We start from the raw sequence: 20,512 nt of genomic DNA, 5'->3' as shown, positions 1-20,512 counted from the left end.
GTTAAGCATCCAACTCTTGATTTCAGCTCAGGTCATGACCTCAGGGTCTTGGGATAGAGCCCTGTGTCTGGCTCCCTGTTATGCTGGGAGTCTGCTTGAGATTCTCTCCCTCTGCCCCTCCCCTACCTTGCTCTTGTGTGTGTATACTTTCTGTCAGATAAATTTTTTTAAAAGATTTTATTTATTTATTCATGACAGACACACAGAGAGAGAGGCAGAGACACAGGCAGAGAGAGAAGCAGGCTCCATGCAGGGAGCCTGATGTGGGACTTGATCCCAGGTCCCCAGAATCACACCCCAGGCTGAAGGCGGCGCTCAACCGCTGGGCCATCAGGGCTGCCCAGATAAATCTTTTTAAAAAAAGAATTTCCACATTTTCCCACCACCAGATGTGCCAGCCTACCTATGTATATACCCCTGTATTTCACCTACCTTCCTATTACAGTGAGTGAAATATTCAGTCCTTTTTCTGAGAGTAGATCTTTATGCTCTCTTTGCACTTGAAGGACATTACTCCTAAAAATGCCCCCTCTCCTTCCTGCATCATCAGGTTTCCCTCTGTGCTGGGCGATTTCTAATAAATATAAGTCTACTGGAATATCCCTTACCATAAACAAGTAAACAAAACTTTTTTCAACATCATTCTTTAACTAATGTCTTATTGCTTGTAACAAAACTCCTCAGAAGAGTCGTTGCTCATTCTCTGTTGAACCCCAGGCTAATATGGTTTTCCCCTTACCACTTTTTTGCTATTAAAAAAAAAAAAAAAGATCATCAAAGTCACCAATTACTTCTGTCAAATTCAACATCCATCATTTCAAACCCATCTTACTCGAAAATTCAGCAACATTTAATATAGTTTTTCTCTCCCTCCTCCTTGAAACTCCTTCTTCAGTACTCACCAGGTTCTCCTCCCAGAGTCACTCCTTCTAAGCCCCCTTTTCTGACTACTTGTTGTCTTTCCAATATCCAAACAGGGGACTCAGTTACTGGATTTCTTCTCTTTGTTTACATCACTCCATTGGTAACCTCTTTTATTTCTCTGGTTTTAAATACCATCCTCACTGATGTGTCCCAGGTTCCTATCACCACCTAGACTTCTCCTCTGAGCCTTCAAATGGCCAACCCAGGAACACCATTTAGATTCCTAATAGGCATATTCCTTCCCAGACCTTCTTCCCTAGTCTTCCTAATCTCAGTAAGTGACAACCCTACCCTTTCAATTGTTCACGCTAAATACTTTGAAGACAAAAATCAGTTGCTCTACCATTCGAAAATATTCAGATTCTTTTTTTTTTTTCAAAGTATTCAAATTCTAACCACTTCTCCCCATCTCCCCCACGACCACAAGTTCTAAGACTTTTCTTCTCTGAAGACTAGTCTCCTTATGGATCTTCTGGTTTCAGGTGCTTCTCCCCACCCAATGTTTTCTCAACCCAGAAGACAGAACGATCTTCTTAAAATGTAAGCCACGTGATACCAGTCCTACATTTAAAATCTCCTAAAAGATTTCCATCTTGTTCAGAAAAAGAATCCAAACACCTCATGCAGCCTGTGAGGACATGACGTGATCTGGTCCCACATCACATCTCTGGTAGTCTACTAGTCTCCTCCTTACCAACTCTGCTTCAGCCATGAAGGTCTCTTTATTCTTCCTTGGATATGCCGGTCACACCCAAGCCTCAGTGCCCTTGCACTTCTGTTTCTCTGCCTGACACACTCTTCATCACTTCCTTTAAATCTTCATTCAAATCTCATTTTCCTGAAGAGTCCTTCCCTGACATGCCTATCTTGATAACACCTCCAAACATTTCTCCCCCTTGCCCTGCTTTATTTTCCTTCCTATCATATATTATCACCTGATATACCTATGTTATATAATCCACATTCCCTAGTGAATGTAAGTTTTATGACATGTCAGTTGTTTTTGTTGTTGTTCAGTACTCTAACCCTAGAACCTATAGCTCCTAGCTTATGTTTGTTGCTCAAATAACATCTGTTGAATAAGTGAGTAAATGAATGAATGAATAAAATAGGGAGCTGGGAGGGCATATATGGGCAATATTAAAAGGAGAATATAATAAATATTGGTATTTAAATGTTTGAAAGATTATCATATTGGGAAGAAATAGACAAAGTTTCAGTTGCTTTAAAAGGCAAAACTAAGGCACTTTAAAAAGGTGCCTGGGTGGCTCAGTTGGTTAAGCATCCAACTATTGATTTTGGCTCAGGTTGTAATCTCAGAGTCTTGGTATCAAGCCCTGCATCAGGCTCTGTGTTTAACAGGGCATCTGCTTGTGGATTCTCTCTTCCTCTCCCTTTCTTTCTAAAATAAATAAATAAATAAATAAATAAATAAATAAATAAATAAATAAATAAATAAATAACTAACTAACTAACTAACTAACAGGGCATCTGCTTGTGGTTTCTCTCTTCCTCTCCCTTTCTTTCTAAAATAAATAAATAAATAAATAAATAAATAAATAAATAAATAAATAAATAAATAAATAAGTAAGTAAGTAAGTAAGTAAGTAAGTAAGTAAGTTTGTTTTTAAAATAAAAGGCAAGACTAGTACTCATTGGGTTGAAGTTGAAAGATTTCAGAGTTTTATTTAGTATGGTAAAGGACTTCCTAGTAACTGTGGCTCTCCAACAGTGCACAGGCTGTCTTAAGATAAACTGAGATCCCTGTGCAAGAAACCCTGGAGATGAACTGGAGGATCACTTGTGAGGGATGTTTTAAAAATAAATATCTGACTTTGGTGGAGGAATTCCACTTGCTATCTCCTGGGAATCTATGATTTGGGCCACTTGAAGAATTTTTTGTTTTTTTCCTAATTGTTGCAAAAGCTGCTAGATAAGGAGCTATTCTTGCCCATGGGAATGAGAGATAGTCCTTGTTTTGCACAGATGATCCCATTTTGTTGATGCCCACTCAACAAAATGGATATCTTTGGCACACACCATTAAGATCATGAAGCTGAGCATCATTTGCTGGTCCCTCCTTTTGCTAAGTCCATTCAAATCCTGTAAGTTGCATGGCATAAAACAAAGATTCCATGATTTGACTGCTACTGTCAAGGAATCTCATTAGATCATGTCCTGATATGTCAGTATGAACCATTTTTAAAAGAATTTGAGCAGAAACAGTTCATAATTTGTGTTATAATGAACAGCTTCTTTTCTAATCGAAGTCCTAGATTCTGTTGCTTCATATTATTGTTGCTTAGGTACTTTGGCATAATAAAAAATGTGATGCTTTATGGATCATTTCAAATCCCTGATGACATTTTAAGCTTTCTTTTTTACAGTTTATTTTTAATAAACTTTTTTACAGTATTTCATGCAACATTGGAGACATTTTGCTAATAATGCCCTGTAGTAACTTTCCAGTTGTAAAAAAAAAAAAAAAAAGATCTTGTGATCTTCTTGTTAACTATGTATTTGTACATGGAATAATCTGGTGGAGTAAAAGAATTAGGAACTATGTACTGTTATTTTTAGTACTCTCTATCATTTCACCCTTTTTGTCAAAGTGGTTCCTGGCTAACTTTCCCATGAGTTTTTAACCTCTTGTGAGGCTTTGCTTATGTAACAGGAAACAGGCTGTCAGGAACAAATAGTGGCATATCAGGAGCACACTTCAGTAGCAGATGATTTAGTTTGCTCTGCCCTTCGCTCTCTTAAAGTAGACTGATACATGATCTCAACTTTAAGACCTTTGGCGTGGCATTCCTAGGTTAAAATAATACAACTTGAGTTTTGGAAAGGCAAAATATTTTACCAAAATGCTTTAATCCAGGCAACAGAGAAGATGAGCTTATCGTAAGGGGAATTTTTCAGTGGTGTCATGTCCTGGGACTGTGGATTTAAGTATATCTTCGCTTTTTCTCCAACTTTGAAGGCGGGAGTGATGTGCAAACTGCAGGAGAGAGATGACATTGGACGAATCGAACTGGTCCAGAAGCTGGCAAGAGAAAACTGTCAGTTTCTACAGGCAGACAAAAAAGAACAGGAGAAATCTGAACACGTAAGCCCTTTTTCTCTTGGGGATGCAGGTTTGAAGGGGTGGGAAATGTTCTTGCCTGGTTGTGTGGTTGAAGGAAAAAATATTTTAAATTCTTGTTTTGTGTTTTTCCCCCCAAAAGTATCCTCCTTAGTAAAAATGACAGCTGCTCATAACTCTAAGCCAGCCATTTATAACACTGGATTTATACAAGAATTCTTCTCAATAAATCCTGTAGAAATAGAAGAATACATGTAAGCAACTATGAATGCATCTCTGTGATTTTGATTTGATGGCTTTCAAGTTCAACTTTGGGAATTTCACCCTATCAGATAGTTTGTGGAATAGGAATTTTGAAAGAACATTCTGATGTACTTTTATGTTGAGTATGGCGTGGCTCTAGTTACCGAATGAATGTATCCTGACTCAGTAGAAATAGGTAAGAGCAGAATAACAGATAATAGATGCTTTCACCAAGTGGGAGAGTCAGAAGGGAGTTTTCCCAGTATCTTATGAATGTTTGTGTTCCAACAAAAGTTATATTGTCTGCATGTAGTTAAACTGGAGGAAAGGGCTGCTCTGCTCGGTTCTCCTGAAAGCAGTTATTCACATTGAGCCTTGGAACTGAGAATGCTGCCCTCACGCTGGGACGACAATGCACCACTTTCTTCTGCTACACATTGTTGTCCATTGACTTTGTTGTTGTTTGTAAGACTGCGCTCTCCGTACTCAGCTATCCACGGTTGCTCAAAGGGGAAAACTCTTCAGTGCTTATAAACATGTCTTCCTCTGAGTTTAATTTTTCCTTGGGATTCTATGTCCAACCGTTTCCAAAGGGAAAAAATTGCTTCATGCTTTCTCTGCTCTAAGGCTCAATACAAATTGCCAGGGTTTTACTGAGCAGAAAGGGAGGGGAGATGTTCTCAAGGGTGGTGGGCTGATTAGTTTAACATAACACGTCTCTAACAGTGCAACATCAGATGATAACAGTTGGTGTCCCAAGAGGGAGAATTATCAAGCAGTTTCAAAGCCCTGTAACTGAGCTATTTCAGGGGTGATCATTGACTTTAAGCGAGAGCGGACATCTTACGGGCCCTCACTTCACTAGGTACTATTGAAAAGTCCAGGGACTTGTTTAAAGTGTTAAAAGCACCCCAAAGGTTGACTGTATCAAAGACTGACTCTTAATCTCTGTCATGTCCTTAGAATATTTAAGTTTCCTAGTATGTGACTTAAGTTTCTCAAAACGGTGCTCCTTTTGATTCATTTTAAGAAGAAGAACAACAGTTTTCATATACCACATTTTATTGATTTCAAAATTCACATTTCCCCCCACATTTTAGTATCTCTGAAATCAAGGTAAGGCTTAATGATTGATGATATGATTTGATATGAAAACACATCATAATTTAACCATGGGCATTTTTCTTTCCTTTTGGTCCTTAAAATGAATGATATATTTTGCAATGAATTGCATATTCAATTCAGTGAACCGGTGACAGCCTAAGGGTAGGGCAAGATCTTTTAGAGCCAAACAGATAATAGGGTAGCTTCACCAAGACTAGAAATCATTAGCCTTATGCCACAAACAACTTGAGGCTCATTTAAAAAGATACCAGTGTTGCCTTTGCCTTGTATTTAGTTCAGTCCAGAATATTATAGTTAGAGCTAATGAGACTATCACGCCCTCCAAATATATGCTAGAAATCAGAACTCAGTGCTGGTCACTGTAAAGACTTCTAACATGAGACAGAAATTTAATAGTAGAGGATTAACAACTTTGCTGATGGTTGTCTACTATTGCTACCTATTCTCTGTGTTTATCTAAAAGGAAGGTTTAACCCTTCATTTTAAGATTGTAAAATAGAACAAGGTTTGTTACTTCTTGCATGAATATCATAATATAAATGCATTACCAGCTCTGATAGTACTTATGCTCCTGAGAAGAAAGATGATATATAAATGTTGGAATTATGGCCTTTGCTGCATAGTTTTCCTTTGAAAGCTTAGAGTAAGGAGAGGTGAATATTCAAGATCTTTCTTCCTTAGTAATATTCTTCATTAGAATATAATCTCAGCCATCCTGCCATGTTCCTCCTGCAGGATGACAGCAGTTCAACTAATGAGCTCTCCAGGCTGATACTGATACAGTGCTCCACTCTATGGGTTGTTTGATGCTAGATGCTTACATTTTTTGCAATAACATGTGAGGAACACAAACCGTCTGGTAGATTATCTGACCCATTTATGTCTTGGGCATTTGATGTAGCTCCACCTTTGCTTATATACGGAGTTCACCATATTCATGAGGTGGTACAGTGTTGGCATTTTTCCTTCCCTTGCTCTCTTTTCAATGGCAGTTGTCTGCTCTGGCTCATGAGAACTCAGTTATAACACGCAGGATGTAGAGAGGAAGCTACAGTTTACCTAATGTAAACCCAGGCCTGCAGTTTCTTCTTGTAATAACAGTAACAATAATGACCAAACCCTGGAGTTACATACAGATTTCCTTTCTTTTACAATTTTAAGATGCTTCATCTACCTCATCTGCCATTCCTGGGCCAAAGTTATTTAAGGAGACAATAGTAAAATTTGAGTTAGAATCCAAGTTACCCATAGAGTTGTTTGTTTATTTGTTTACTAAACTACATTGCTTCTCCAGTTCTAGAATATCACATCCCTTTAAATACATATGTGCCAAAATGAGAAAGCTACTTTAAAGTATTACTGAATAGAAAAAGAAAAAAGCTTTTGTTGCTGGTACACCTTGTTACAAATAGAAGGAGCTTAGAGCATTGTGAGTAGGCATTTCTAATATTTTCTCAAACTGACCAATGCCATGATTATAAATGCAGCAATTAGAGAAGCACTTCATTCTGTGCTTTTGCCAAGGTATTCTGAAAGAAAAACATTCAAATGTATAATTACCACAGGTTTCTCAGGAAGCCCTTGGTTTTCTTATTTTATATTAACAAGCTGTAGGCAAAATTAGCCAACACTCGTTACTAAGTGTCAAAAATTATGTGAGAACTTTAAGAAGGGGATGGAAATGGGTTATTTTTGTCTAAACATTGTGATAGTGGATTAAAATTTGGTCATTGAGTCTTTGAAGAAATGACTTCTCTTGTAGGCATATTTCCTAGTCTTAATCTAATTATATTACTAGAAGAAGGGGCATGTGTTACCAAATGGGGACTTTCAAGCTTGACCTGGAAGGTTGACACATGGCCACAGCAGAATGGGACAGGGAAGAGCCTGGAAGGCAGAGGGACAAACAAGAAGACACATGACTTGAGCACTGGGTGATTCATGGGGAATAAAGAGGAGTGGGTTGTAAGGGAGGTTACAATTCAGCTGTATAAGACCTGGTAAGTCACTATAAGGAGTTTAGACTTGCCTTTCTGGCAAAGGAAAGCCATCAAAGAAGGGAAGTGGCACAATCAGACATAGTCTTTGTAAGATCTCTTTGGCATTGGCTTAGGGGAAAAAAATGAGTGGAAAAGAGGAGTGTTGGAGAGAACCCTTAGAAAACTATTGTCGTGAGTCAGGTGAAAGATCAAAGGCTGAACCAGAGTGGTAAATGGGAAATGAGAAGGCTGTAGATATAAATCATTTAGATGGTAAAATTGGCAAAATTTGACAACTGTCGTTGGGGAGGTGGGAATGTGTGTTATTTTATATTAAGTGGTAGGCATATGTTATGTTTAGTAATAGAATGATTGGTCATCTTTGCCAAAAAGCTACAAAAGAAAAAAAAAAGCTACAAGACATTTACCTTGCTTTTGTTTTCCTGCTGTATGTTTCAGGTGTCTGAGATACATGCTAAAGCACACAGTGTTTCTCTCATTGGAAAATTGTTAGGCGGGGGTTCTGGCTAACAGCAGGAGAACTATATAAACGATCTTCTCAGACCAGATCTTTTGAAAATACCTTGGGTGGACAGAATCTCTGGTAGCCCCAAAATGAACTGGAGTACTTAGCCAAAGCTTTGGCATTTGCTGCAATGATGGTGTCTCTTCAGAATTAACTGTGATTTTAGGGATGGATGCTCCCTTGACTCATATAGTCTAAATTGGTATTACTAAGCTATCATTTTAGAATACTCTTGGCCATTTATTCATTTAGTATACCTTTTTGTTAAAGCCAGTGCCATAGAGGATTAACCCAGAATAACTGGGGTGGCTGCTACCCTGAAGAAGTATGGTCACGTGGAAAGAAGACATTGACACAGATAACTGAGATACAAGGAGACAGTGTTGGTAATCCCCAGAGAGATACATAGAAGTTAGAAAGAGAATTTCCACCTAGGGAAACAGGATTCTCTCATGGTGGAGGTAAAGTTTGATGTGGAACTTGAAGTAAGTTTGGGTTCGACTAAATAATTCAAATTGAAGAAAAGCATTGCTAGCAGGGAGAACATTAGAAAATGCACAGAGATGGCAAAGTACAAGGTATTTTTGGACATCGGAAGCCATTCTTTGTCACCAGAATACCACAAGTGGGGATGAGGGGTGAAGTTTTTGTGAAAGATAAGATTAGGACCAGACCACGGGGGATTTGGAGGGCTGTAAGGTTTTATGTCATTCTAAAAGAAATTGAGAATAATGAGAAGTCATTGACAACTTGGTTTTACTAGTTTTCCTAGAAAAGAAGAATGGGGGGGCTCTTATGAGGTAAATATTACTATTCCATTTGACACATTAGAAAGCTGAGGCTAAGTGACTAAGCAGAGCTGGGCTAAGAGTGGATTCAAGTCTGATGGCTTCTTGGGTGCATCTCTCTATCATCATTACTGGAAGGAGGGTGGATCAGAGGACAGGAAACTGGAATAATGAGCATCACGACAATCCTGAGAAAGAGGAATGGCCAAGACCACCCTAGAAGAAAGACATAGACAATAATGTATTGAAGTGATGGTAGTGGCAGTTACGGGAAGGACAAAAGACAAGAGAACACTAACGTGTTTGCTTAGTTTGAGTCCTTATTTAAATGTGAAAAGCATGTAAACTGTTCATATTTTCATATCTGTGAAATAACTGTTTTAAATATATATCTAGGGAATCCCTGGGTGGCTCAGCAATTTAGTGCCTGCCTTCGGCCCAGGGCATGATCCTGGAGACCCGGGATCGAGTCCCACGTCAGGCTCCCTGTATGGAGCCTGCTTCTCCCTCTGCCTGTGTCTCTGTCTCTCTCTCTGTCTCTCTCTGTGTCTTTCATGAATAAATAAGTAAAATCTTTAAAAAATAAATAAATACATATACCTAGAGGTGGATCCTTTTTTCTTCTGAAATACAACTGCACTCTTGACCAGAAAGCCAAAACTGTTTTTTCTCCTAACATATTTGTATTGTATTGTAGAGTAGAAATGCCAGTAGTAGCCGCTAAACCGAGTTCCTAATTTCCAAACTGCAGGAATGTGCATCTGTGAAATGTATGTGAGAGCTGGGCTAAGCAGTCCTTTCCCTAGGGACTCGGTCCATAGCCTGCACTCTCCCCACCCGTTTTCTTCAGTTCCTTTGTTAAGTCTGAGGACCCACCCTACTTCCTTCCCCTTTTCTCATTCACTTCTGAAATATGGGTGGGAAGGGGATTTTGCACATTTTGAAACCGAATCTTGGCATAGTCCGCTGCCAGGGTAGGGTCCCTATCACTCAGCCTCGACCGGGGCTTCCTTTTCCCTGTTTCCTGCAGCCTCATCCTGGAATTCTGCCTACGTCAAAGGGTCCCTTGTTCACAGATGACTAGGGGAGAAGTGGTTTGGGGTATCCTGGCTGCTGGCCCTCTGATTTTAACTATTAAAAGTTAATCTCTGCCTTTTTCCAATTTTTGTTTGGTCACTTTGAAAAATAAGGCTAAGTATAAGATGAAAACTGTGTTTTTACTCTATATGAAATACTAAAAGCAAAGGTGGTTTGACCATTCTGTATTCAAACTTGCATTATATATCTAGTCAAGTAAAGTTAAGAGCAACCATGGCATTATTTAAAATTTGTCAGTAATTTGGATTAACCAAGAAACTACTTAAATACACACAGAACTTTATAACATTATTGCTTAATAACAAAGCCAGAATTCAGATGTGATAGGCTATCCATTATATATTAAGCTGCCCACCTATAAAACTGAGAAATCACTATATAGAAATGATGTTATTTTTCTTAATAATATAATCTTCTCTTCTTGTTGGTTTGGTACTAAAGTATCTTTTCATAGGAAAGAGACTTCTTGAATGAACAGTTTTAGTTCATTTTCAATCAGGATTAATATGACCACAGAATAACACAAAAATGGCGGAAGATAGTTCGTGCCTCTAAGAAGTTTACAGTTGAGGTGGGGGGAAATTCACACATGGAAAACAAGTAATCATCCAAGACAGTATTTAATCAAGTGTTTAAATACTTTCCAAGGCATTGAGAGAGAAGAAGGAATTACCTGTGATAAACATATTTCACGAATGCAGCAATCCATGCTCTTCTTCATTGGATAGCATGCTTTACAAGTTTGGTTCACTTCACATGCTCTTAAAGTCTGGTTTGTTGGGAGTATTTATTTATTTATTTACCAGAAAAATGGCAACCAAACTGCCAGGGAAAGTGATGTGCTCGTGCTGTCTGATGGAGCCATCTGCTCATTAGCTCTGTTTTTATGTTCTCACAAGAAGCCCACTGCAAGTCTCGACATTTATTTTTAAAAAATGAATTTCAGCATTTTCAAGGAGAGGAATTTGTCATTACAGTATTTGTTTATTTTTCTGAAAATACTTAAGTTTATTTTAAAAGGCCCAATTAAGAAAAGTGATGGTGGCTCAGTTAGATTTATCAAAATCACATTCTCGAAGATCTTATATTCCCCATGGGGCAGATGCTGTTCCTAGGTTTATTAGGTTCTTATTCTTATAAAATTAAAATAGCCATCTCATCTCCAGACTGAGAAACCATTAAGGTGAAATATCAAGAAATAGGTTATTTTTCTTTGGTTTATGGCCTTCTTGGTGGTATATCTCACTCCAGAACCTGGGCAACCTTATATGTTCTTTCCTTTTTTACTCCCATCAAGGCCTGATCTGCATTAATATTAATAATACAACAGTATTATTACCTTCTAGATTGTTGTCTGATTAAAAAACACTAGAAATCTTGGATAGTTTAGTTCCATTTGAGTTTATAATGGATGCTTTACAACAGAAAAGTAGGGAAAAGATGCACACACAGACTGGTGAAGGATGGTCCTTCAGAGACAGATGGACAGTACTTCATGACAACTGTGTACCACTGAGGCTTGGAGAAATAAAAACGTGAAGAGATCTTGGGGAAAAGGGAAACATAGGGAGCAGCTGATAATGTGCTTCCATTCTCATGGAACACCCTGATGCATTACTGCCTTCAGAGAGCTGACATTGCAGGAAATTCAGAGGCTGAATTCATAGTTACCTGTGAGGTGTTATGCAAAGTGCTGTGGAAGCCTGTCACCAGGAACTCAACTGGTCCAGGGAGATGTGCACACGTTCCTGAGAAGGAGAAACTCTGTAGGCCTGGAAGCATTACTAGGAGAAATGAGGAAGGACAGGAGTTTCAGGCAGAGGAAAGAACATGCATGATGATGATGACGTGAAGGGCTCATGCACAGAGAGGATGCTCCAGCCAGCTCCAAGTGACCAGAGCATGGTACCAGGGTGAGAGGCCTGGGGGCCAGAGCAGGCATGACCTTACAGGCTAAGCCCAACACTGTATGTTACTCGCAAAATACCTTTGAGCTCTGCTGAAGAATTAAAGCAAGAGAGACAAAGGTTATTACATCTGAATTTTTGAGATTGCTCTGCTGCAGCACAGGAATGGATTTGAAAAAGAATGGGTCACACTCTACCTTTTCTCACTGTCCTTTCTGTTGGTTTTATAAGCAGCAGTCACCAGCATAAACTAGGATTTCACATGAGGAGTTCAAGTCCACGGACTTGAGTTATGTCCCTGGGAAGACAGAATGTCCAAGTATAGCTCAATTCCAGTTCATTAGCTTTACCCTAAAATACGCCACTACATCATCATTTTCTTTAAAAAGTTGACTGTGATTGGGTCCTGTTTTTATAGAAATAAATTTTGAGTTTGCATGTCGTATGAATACTTTCTGTTAATGAATACTACACAGGCTTATATGTTCACTCTAAATATACACTCTGCTGTATGATATTTACCTCATACTGATTCAGCCAAAGTTTGGTGATTTCTGAGTGATTCAAATACTTCAGTTGATAGAGACGAGGAAAAGAAATGTATAAAAGATTTCCATGTAAGATGCAAAGAACTTTTTTTTCCCTTCTGCAATGGGAAATGGATAGAAAGGAAGAATTCCATCTGGCATACAGCAGCCCTAAATGTTGTTTTAAGATAGCAAAAATAGAAGATTGCTTAAAATATCATAACAGAACATAACAGACTGTGGGCAAGTGTGCAGTACATATTTCTCTGATAAATCATGTTAAATGCCCGTATTTTACTTAAAACATGACCATCTTCTTAATTTTCATCACATAAAAATTTGTCTTTAATTTAAAAACAATAGTCTGCTCCATTACTGAAGCAGAAAAGACATGTTTTATTCTATAGAAATTGATGTACAGGACGTAGATGTACCTGGAATAGGTTTCTTAATTTTTTTTATTGTTGTTGTTTTCCAGTATTTCCCCCCTGTGATGAAAAAAAAAAATGAAGAAATGAGATATGGCATGCAGATTCATTTAAAGTACATTTGTCCATAATTAAGTGAACAAGGCTCAACAATTTTAATAAACCCTGTAAATGTCCTCTTTGTTCAGGTTCCAGGAAAGGCTGAGCATGGTCGAGGCAAGCTGAGTCAGAATAAAGGATTAGGGGTTCCTGGAGATCCAAGAAACACATAGAGGGAGAGAATAATGGTGATAATAAGACAATTAAGATGACAGGAAGTGGCTTGGGGGTAGGGATCTGTAAGGAGGCTCATGAAAATTTAATGAGTCATAAGAGCATATCTTGGTGATTGCAAAGGTGGGGGTAGAGTACAATATATCAAGGTAAAACTTTGGCCCTGTGCAGTCAGTGAGAGGAGAGAATGGTACTTTAGGCAGATGAATCTGTAAGCCGTTCATGATTTTGCCTTGGCTAGGATTTATAGAGGTAAAACAAACTTCATATTGATACTCATATGAATCGAGAAGTCTAATGATCCCCAAATGGTGCAATGCATAATAAAATCCCAAACTGAATTTTATGCTTGATGGATGCTATTACTTTTTCCCTGCTCAGTGAACTTACAGTTATTACAAGTTGGGGGATTGTGATGATGCGTTATTTTTTGCAATCAGTTTGAGTATCTTGGAGTTTTCCTCTGAGAGCCATAGCCACCGGAAAGAACTTTAGATATCCTGTGTCTTGGTTGTTTGGATGAGAAAAAACTTTCATTTAAAAACGGGAACCTGCTAAATAGAATTATAAAGAGTATCCTCTAGAATGGGTAATAAATACTATACGATCCATTAATTCTGTTAGAAGTTTGTTGATCACAAGGAAAGGTTAGAAATATTTCCGTTGATAATCTTCTGGTAAAATAGATACCTTTTAACCTCTGTTACCAAAAGTGAAAAAAATCAATAATAAAAATAATAACTAGAGATCCTTTAGGTGTGTTAGAGAAAGTTATGATTCAATCTTTGTGTGTAATTATATGGGTTCCTAAAGATATATTTTGTGGGGGACCTAAAGTGAGGCAAGCCTGATTGAAATGACCCTTGCCCCCATAAAACATAATGAACTACTTCTCCCCTACTTATTAGCAGTTACCCTTTCAGAAGATTAACATAGCAACTCCTGAAAGCAGGCACAAAAAATTTTGCCAGCAAAAAATAAATGAGATCATCCAGTGCTTCTCATTAAATACTCATAGGGAGTCAGAGATCTAAAAATTAACTCAGTATTAGAACAATACTGATATAACTCTAAAAACAAGGGAACCAAGAAGGGAATTGAAGCCATGGAGATAATACTGTCTCCTTTAGTAACTTGCATGACTGGAATTTTAAAAGATGTAAGACTACAGAACATAAAATGGCAGAGATAGTGGCACATATGGCCCAGGTTGATGCTGGTTTATACCTACAGGTTTGAGGTTACAGGATAAGCCATCAAGGTGGTAAAGGGAAGATTTTGAGTTTGGATGAGGAGGAATACCGACTCAAAATCAAAGAAAAGAAACCCTGGAACAAAATAGAGAGCCAATTTTATCCTGATTGTCTTCTGAGGAATACACTTGAATGCCAGATGCTTATGGACAGAAACCTTTCATGACTTGTTGAACTATTAAATGCCATTTCCATTATAATTTGGCAATCAAGTCTGACTTTATCTTGATTTTAAGTAGATTCCATTTCCGTCCCAGCTCAATAAATCTCAAATTCCCGTCCTTCAGTATTACTCATAATCTTGGCATAGGGAAGAGATACGCATAGACCTGAGAAACATTCACCACACCCTGGAAAGATCCTTGTTACTGGAGATCAGAGGGCCCTAGGTGTATTCAACAGCTGCAGCTGCTTATTCCCCTGTGCCCCACCCTCTGTGGCTTGCCACTTTTGCATCTTTGCCCTAGCCTCTACTCTTCTACTCTTATGCACCACATCTGGCAACCTCAAAACCTGTGGAAAGAATGTAGTGAAAGGGAGTTTTGTTGGTCCATTTTGGCCTAACCCTAGGTTGTGAGACTATTTCAATCCAGAATAGAAAAGCCAGGAATGGTGTCTCTTCCTTCTGAGTGACCTAGGATGGCCAGCTGCAGGCATATCAGCCTAGGGGTCCCTAAAAAAAAAAGTTAGGTGGCGCAAGCTTATGGAAGACCCAGAGTGAATTGAATATGTATTCCTTGGTTGAATGCAATGACCCACCAACACTGGGGAATTTGGTTACTTACCTCACTGCACTGAGATCTTCAGACAGCAGCTAACAGCCCTTATCAGACATTTAGTTTGTGTGATAGTTGTGATACCATTAGCAGTGTATCTCGGATTCCCGTGCTTGAGCTGATAGAGATGATTAGAAAGAATACTACTAGATGAGGGTGGGTGGCAGCCAAAAAGCTCTTTAGCATCCTACCACCAGGAGTGATCATTCAGCCATTACATACAAAATTAACTTTGTTAAGGACCAATTTTTTAAGCTCAGTAGAACTTTCTCTTTTTCATATGTAGAGCAAACTTTTAATATATATGGCTAAGACTAATTTAGTCTTGCCTTCATTCATTGCGAAAAGCATTTGTTGAGCACCTAAAACCAGGCATCACACAAAGTAGAGCAGAGACAGGAGTAAGCAAGATCTGATTTGAGTGAGCCCTAAAGGCACCCTCCAGTTAGTGAGGGAGAAAACTAAGACAGGAGAGTGAACAGCACTCGGCACACAGAAGAAAGGGGCATACATTGAATAAGGTATTTGTTTGCAGAGAATTGTTGCCTTATATTTCTGTGAGGCATTTGTTAAATTAAGCGTCATCTTTTTTACTTTTGGGGCTATGACTGGGAAAGGATATAAATCATAAAAAGCAAAAGATAATAAATCCCAAGTCCAAAGAAAGTCACATACTGTTGGAGTTTACCATTTTCCCCTTTACCTTTATCCTTGCTAGCTACAAAAAACAATTTTTTTAGGATTTATTTATTTATTCAAGAGATGGAGAAAGAGAGCAAACAGGGGGAGGGGCAGAGGGAGAGGGAGACAAGCAGACCCTGATGAGTGGGGAGCCCAACATAGGACTCCATCCCAGAACCCTGAGATCATGAGCTGATCAAGAATTGGATGCTTAACTGGCTGAGCCACCCAGGTGCCCCAACTACAAAATATGTATTTCTTAACAGTATATTGTATATAGCTCTGGACCTATTTTACTGATTGTATTTGTTTCTGTAAACAAACTTCTCGAAGAGGTTTATAGGTATTTAACAATAGAAATCATACAACTTGCTGGAATTTATAGCACATTTTTGTAAAAGATTTTTTTGTTTAAAATCGTCCTACTAATTGTAGAAGTAATACATGCCTTTTGCAGAATATTTATTAATAATAGAAAGCTACAAGAAAGAAATATTTAGTGAAAACTAACCATGATTCCACCTTCCTTGCCCAGTATGTCAGTATACATACACATCCTAAGTCTTTCCTTATGTTTTCATGGCATACTTTACTTAATCACCCTTCCATTTGGGCACAAATATGTTTATGAAATTTTTCTTCAGTTAATTTACCATTTTGTTACCAGCATTTTTAAATCCATTTTATTCCAGAGGAATTGAAATTCTATTAACAAACTTCCTCCAAATTAAATACACTGAGTACAAATTTAGTGAATCACATTACCTCTCTTGAGTTTCACATTTCTCATCTATAAGGTTAGGAGATTAGAGATCTAAGATTTCTTCTAGCTCTGAAATTCTTTTTTTTTTTTTTTAAAGATTTTATTTATTCATTCATGATAGACATAGAAAGAGAGAGAGGCAGAGACACAGGCAGAGGGAGAAGCGGGCTCCATGCACCGGAGCCCGACGTGGGACTCGATCCCGGGGCTCCAGGATCATGCCCTGGGCCAAAGGCAGGCGTTAAACTGCTGAGCCACCCAGGGATCCCCCTAGCTCTGAAATTCTTAAGGTGAAGACCACCACCACCACCACCACCCACTGCCGCCAAATTCAAAACATTCGTACTTTTGAGTGTTGAACACTCAAACAACTTTGGGAAGTTGTTACCATTTTATAGTGGATAATAATCGATTACCCAGGAGGCGTTCAGTAGCCATTTTTCACTCTGATTGAACATGCCTATCAATGCCAAGAATCATTCTGTTCTTTTATGTTCTAAAAATACTCATGTGGATAGAACTTGTAAAAATTTACTCTTTTTAAAATAGCATTGATATGGGACAGATGGCCAATCTAGCATATCCAGCTAGGAGTATCTCTGCTCTCAGGATATCATAGTTATATTTCATGTCAAGCCATTAAATATTTGGAATTGTTTTTTGAGTTCAGAATGTCCTGAGGACGATTGAGAAATGCAACTCCCAAATAATGACAAACTAAAAAAAATGTTAGATCTTACTGCCTTGAACTCTTAGAAATAACAAGAAAGTGGCCTAGTTATTTATACTGGCTAAGTTCATTAACTAACCACTCCTTTTAAAAAATGCAGATTTATATCTCTCCTTTAAGGAATTTATTCTTTGAGGGCAATCCCCATTTTTGTTTAGACTTTTATCTCCAGTGTCCAGCACTAGGCTTTCAATCAATATTTGTGGACCTGGAGGCACCTGGTTGACTCAGTGGTTAAGCATCTGCCTTTGGCTCAGGGCATGATCCCAAGGTTCTGGGATTCAGCCCCACTTGGGGAAATCCCTGCTCAGCAGGGGGTCTGCTTCTCCCTCTCTCTCTCCCCCTCCCCCTGCTTGTATGCATGCATGCACTCTCTTTCTGTCTGTTAAGTAAATAAGTAATTTTTTTTTTTAATTGTGGACCTGGGGACACCTGGGTGGCTCAGTGGTTGAGCATCTGCCTTCGGCTTAGGTCATGATCCTGGGGTCCTGGGATCGAGCACTGCATCGGGCTCCCCTGATGGGAGTGGGGAGCCTGCTTCCCCCCTGCCTATGTCTCTGCCTCTCTCTGTGTCTCTCATGAATAACTAAATAAAAGCTTTAAATATATATATATATATAAATATATGTAATACATTATATATATGTAATACATTATATATACATAATACATTATATATATATAACCTGAATCCAATATTTGAAGGCAATTGTGGGTGATTTGAAATGTTTCCCAAGTTCATGTACCCAACCAAATCTGTACAAATCCAAAGTTGTACCAACTCCAGGCTTCTAGTTCTTTGGAGATTTGCAACATTAAGTGCAAGGGCTTGTACCACAGGGAGTTCACTTGGAAATGACAAGCAGAAGACACAGGGAGATTCATCACCAACAGTTTGTGAGTGTAGACAAATCTTTGGGAGAATTCATACTTGGTAAAGAGTAGACACGAGCTTTTAATCTTCAGTGAGTCACAATTGATGGAGCAAGGATCTTACGTAAGCAGGTTTATCTACAATGATTCCTATCCTCTTTGGTACCCCAAGTGCAAACTAGTACTCAGAAAAATAGGAAATGTTTTTGTGTTCTCACTGAAGTCCATTTTCAGTCCATTTTCTCTTCCAACACACCCAGCCCCATTGCAGAAAAAAAGGGAGAAAGACCAATCCTAGGCAACCAAATTTATTTTTGTCTTATATTAACCAAGTCTCTCTTTTTTTACCTTCTCATTTTGTTTGCCTCTCAAATAGTTTTAGCAATAATATTTCTTTGCATTTTAAATTCTCTTGACGTATTTTAATACCAACTTTCTACAGTTTTGCAACAAGCCAGGAGTGATACAACCTTGCCTTTCTCCCTGTCTGCTTTCACACTGTGAAATGAGGTTTCTGAAATGGTTCCTGCAGAGACCAAAAGTATGCCTCTCTAAAAATGCCAAGGAGGGGATCCCTGGATAGCTCAGCAGTTTAGCACCTGCCTTTGGGTCAGGGCGTGATCCTGAAGTCCCAGGATCAAGTCCCACATCAGGCTTCCTGCATGGAGCCTGCTTCTCCCTTCTCTCTCTCTCTCTCTCTCTCCACCCCCCGCCCCGTGTCTCTCATGAATAAATAAATAAAATCATTAAAAAAATAAAAAATAAAAATAAAAATGCCAAGGAATGTACAAAACATGAAAAAACAAGAGTATTTACCTCCATTGCTTGTATCTCCTTGCCCCCATGTTATATGACCTAACAATTGCTATGCTAACTAGGATTTTTTCATTCCCTAACTTAGGTAAGTATTCAGTCTGCCTCTTTTTTTTTTTAAGATTTTATTTATTTATTCATGAGGGACGCAGAGAGAGAGGCAGAGAAACAGGCAGAGGGAGAAGCAGGCCCTCCGCAGGGAGCCTGACATGGGATTCAATCCGGAGTCTCCAGGTTCACGCCCCAGGCCAAAGGCAGCACCAAACCACTGAGCCACCTGGGCTGCCCCAGTCTGCCTCTTTTATTACTGCTTTGCCCTCTCTGAAGTTACAAATCCATGCATGTGTATGCACACATCTGTAAACATTTGCTACACACAAAAGAGATTTGGAAAGAGTTACAGAGTTCCTGGACTTGAAACCTTTCCATTTTCCAAACATATTTTTTAATACTTTCTTTAGTGTTTATTAAAATATGTTTTACAGCTTTACCGGAGTATAATTGACAAATAAAAACCATATGTATTTAAAGCGTACAATGGGATGTTTTGATATATGTATACATTGTAAAGTGATAATCACAATAAAGCTAATTAACATATCCATACTTCACATAGTTACATGGTTTGTGTGTATATGTGTGGTGAAAACACTTTAAAAAATCTACTCTTAGCAAATTTCAAGTATTCACTACTTTTTAAATTTGAAGAATACTTCTGCCGCGTCTATTCAGAGTTAAGAGCTAGCTTTTTCAAGTAACTTCAGTTTAATCAAGAAGTATTTTCAAACAACTGAATTTCCTACAAGAGGAATTTGGAAGAAGTCAAAGCCATAGGAAACAGTCAGGGCTAGCAATGAAGTGCTGCTCTAAAAATCCATAATATCCTCTTGTTACTCAGATTTTAAAGACTTCTATAAAACTGCTTCTGTGAATTATTCAAACCCCAAGTGACAAGTATATCTGCAGCTAGAATGTGGAAACCTAGTTTGAGTCATAATTTAGCATAGGTTTTTATCCCATCTCTGGGCTGTTTGGGTAGAGTGTCGAGATATTTTCTCCTTAGAATAACTTTGCATGTATATCACACACATGCATACACACAGACACACACACACTTGGAATAATTTGAGAATATTTGGAAACTAGAAAGTATCTATGTAACATTTATATTTGTTATTTTTGCAAAATCTCCTAGGAAGAAAGATTTCAGGTAATTTCCTAAATTTCAGGTAACCTACATATTGTATTTGATAGCCATCAAGATAAGCCAGTAATGAGAGGTACAAATAAGAGCTGTTCTCTGCACTATAAAGTCATCACAGATTTTTGCAGGTGTGTTGCAAAAGAATGGGTCTGCATGGATTGATGGAATTCACATTTTCAAAATATTGACAGTTTTTCCCCAGTGACCCTAATCATTGAATATTTTCCCCCTTTATTCTTCCACATGTTAAGAAATGCCTACAGATCTAATTTAGAATTTGAAGCATCCTCCTATCTTCTGAATTACCTTCAAATAGCCCTCTATCAGATCATGCATGCACAAGGCAGTTCCTTCAATTGCCTTTTGACCTAGACTTCTTAATTCCAGAAGCCAAGAGGTGGGTCATAGAGATTCCCAGCTGACCCTTTGTCTATTTCCTTGGGCCCACTAACCAGGGAGAATGTATGTAACTCATGAGTCTTAGCAGAATGAAATGACCATCATATCTGGGACAGAAGA

At 38.4% G+C, this 20,512-nt stretch overlaps 1 protein-coding gene across 1 annotated transcript in view; it reads left to right on the top strand.

Annotated features, from left to right (window-relative positions):
• RAPGEF5 (Rap guanine nucleotide exchange factor 5) overlaps positions 1-20,512 on the top strand; it is a 229,878-nt gene that overhangs the window by 122,633 nt on the left and 86,733 nt on the right. The window contains exon 9 of the mRNA XM_038557080.1: positions 3,905-4,030. Within this exon, the coding sequence (XP_038413008.1) occupies positions 3,905-4,030 (126 nt within the window). The remainder of the gene's footprint in view (positions 1-3,904; positions 4,031-20,512) is intronic.

This window comes from Canis lupus, chromosome 14 (genome assembly GCF_011100685.1).
Source record: "Canis lupus familiaris isolate Mischka breed German Shepherd chromosome 14, alternate assembly UU_Cfam_GSD_1.0, whole genome shotgun sequence".
Classification (NCBI taxonomy): Eukaryota; Metazoa; Chordata; class Mammalia; order Carnivora; family Canidae; genus Canis; species Canis lupus.
The sequence above is the reverse complement of the archived record's forward strand: the minus strand, read 5'-3'. Positions and strand labels throughout refer to the sequence as shown.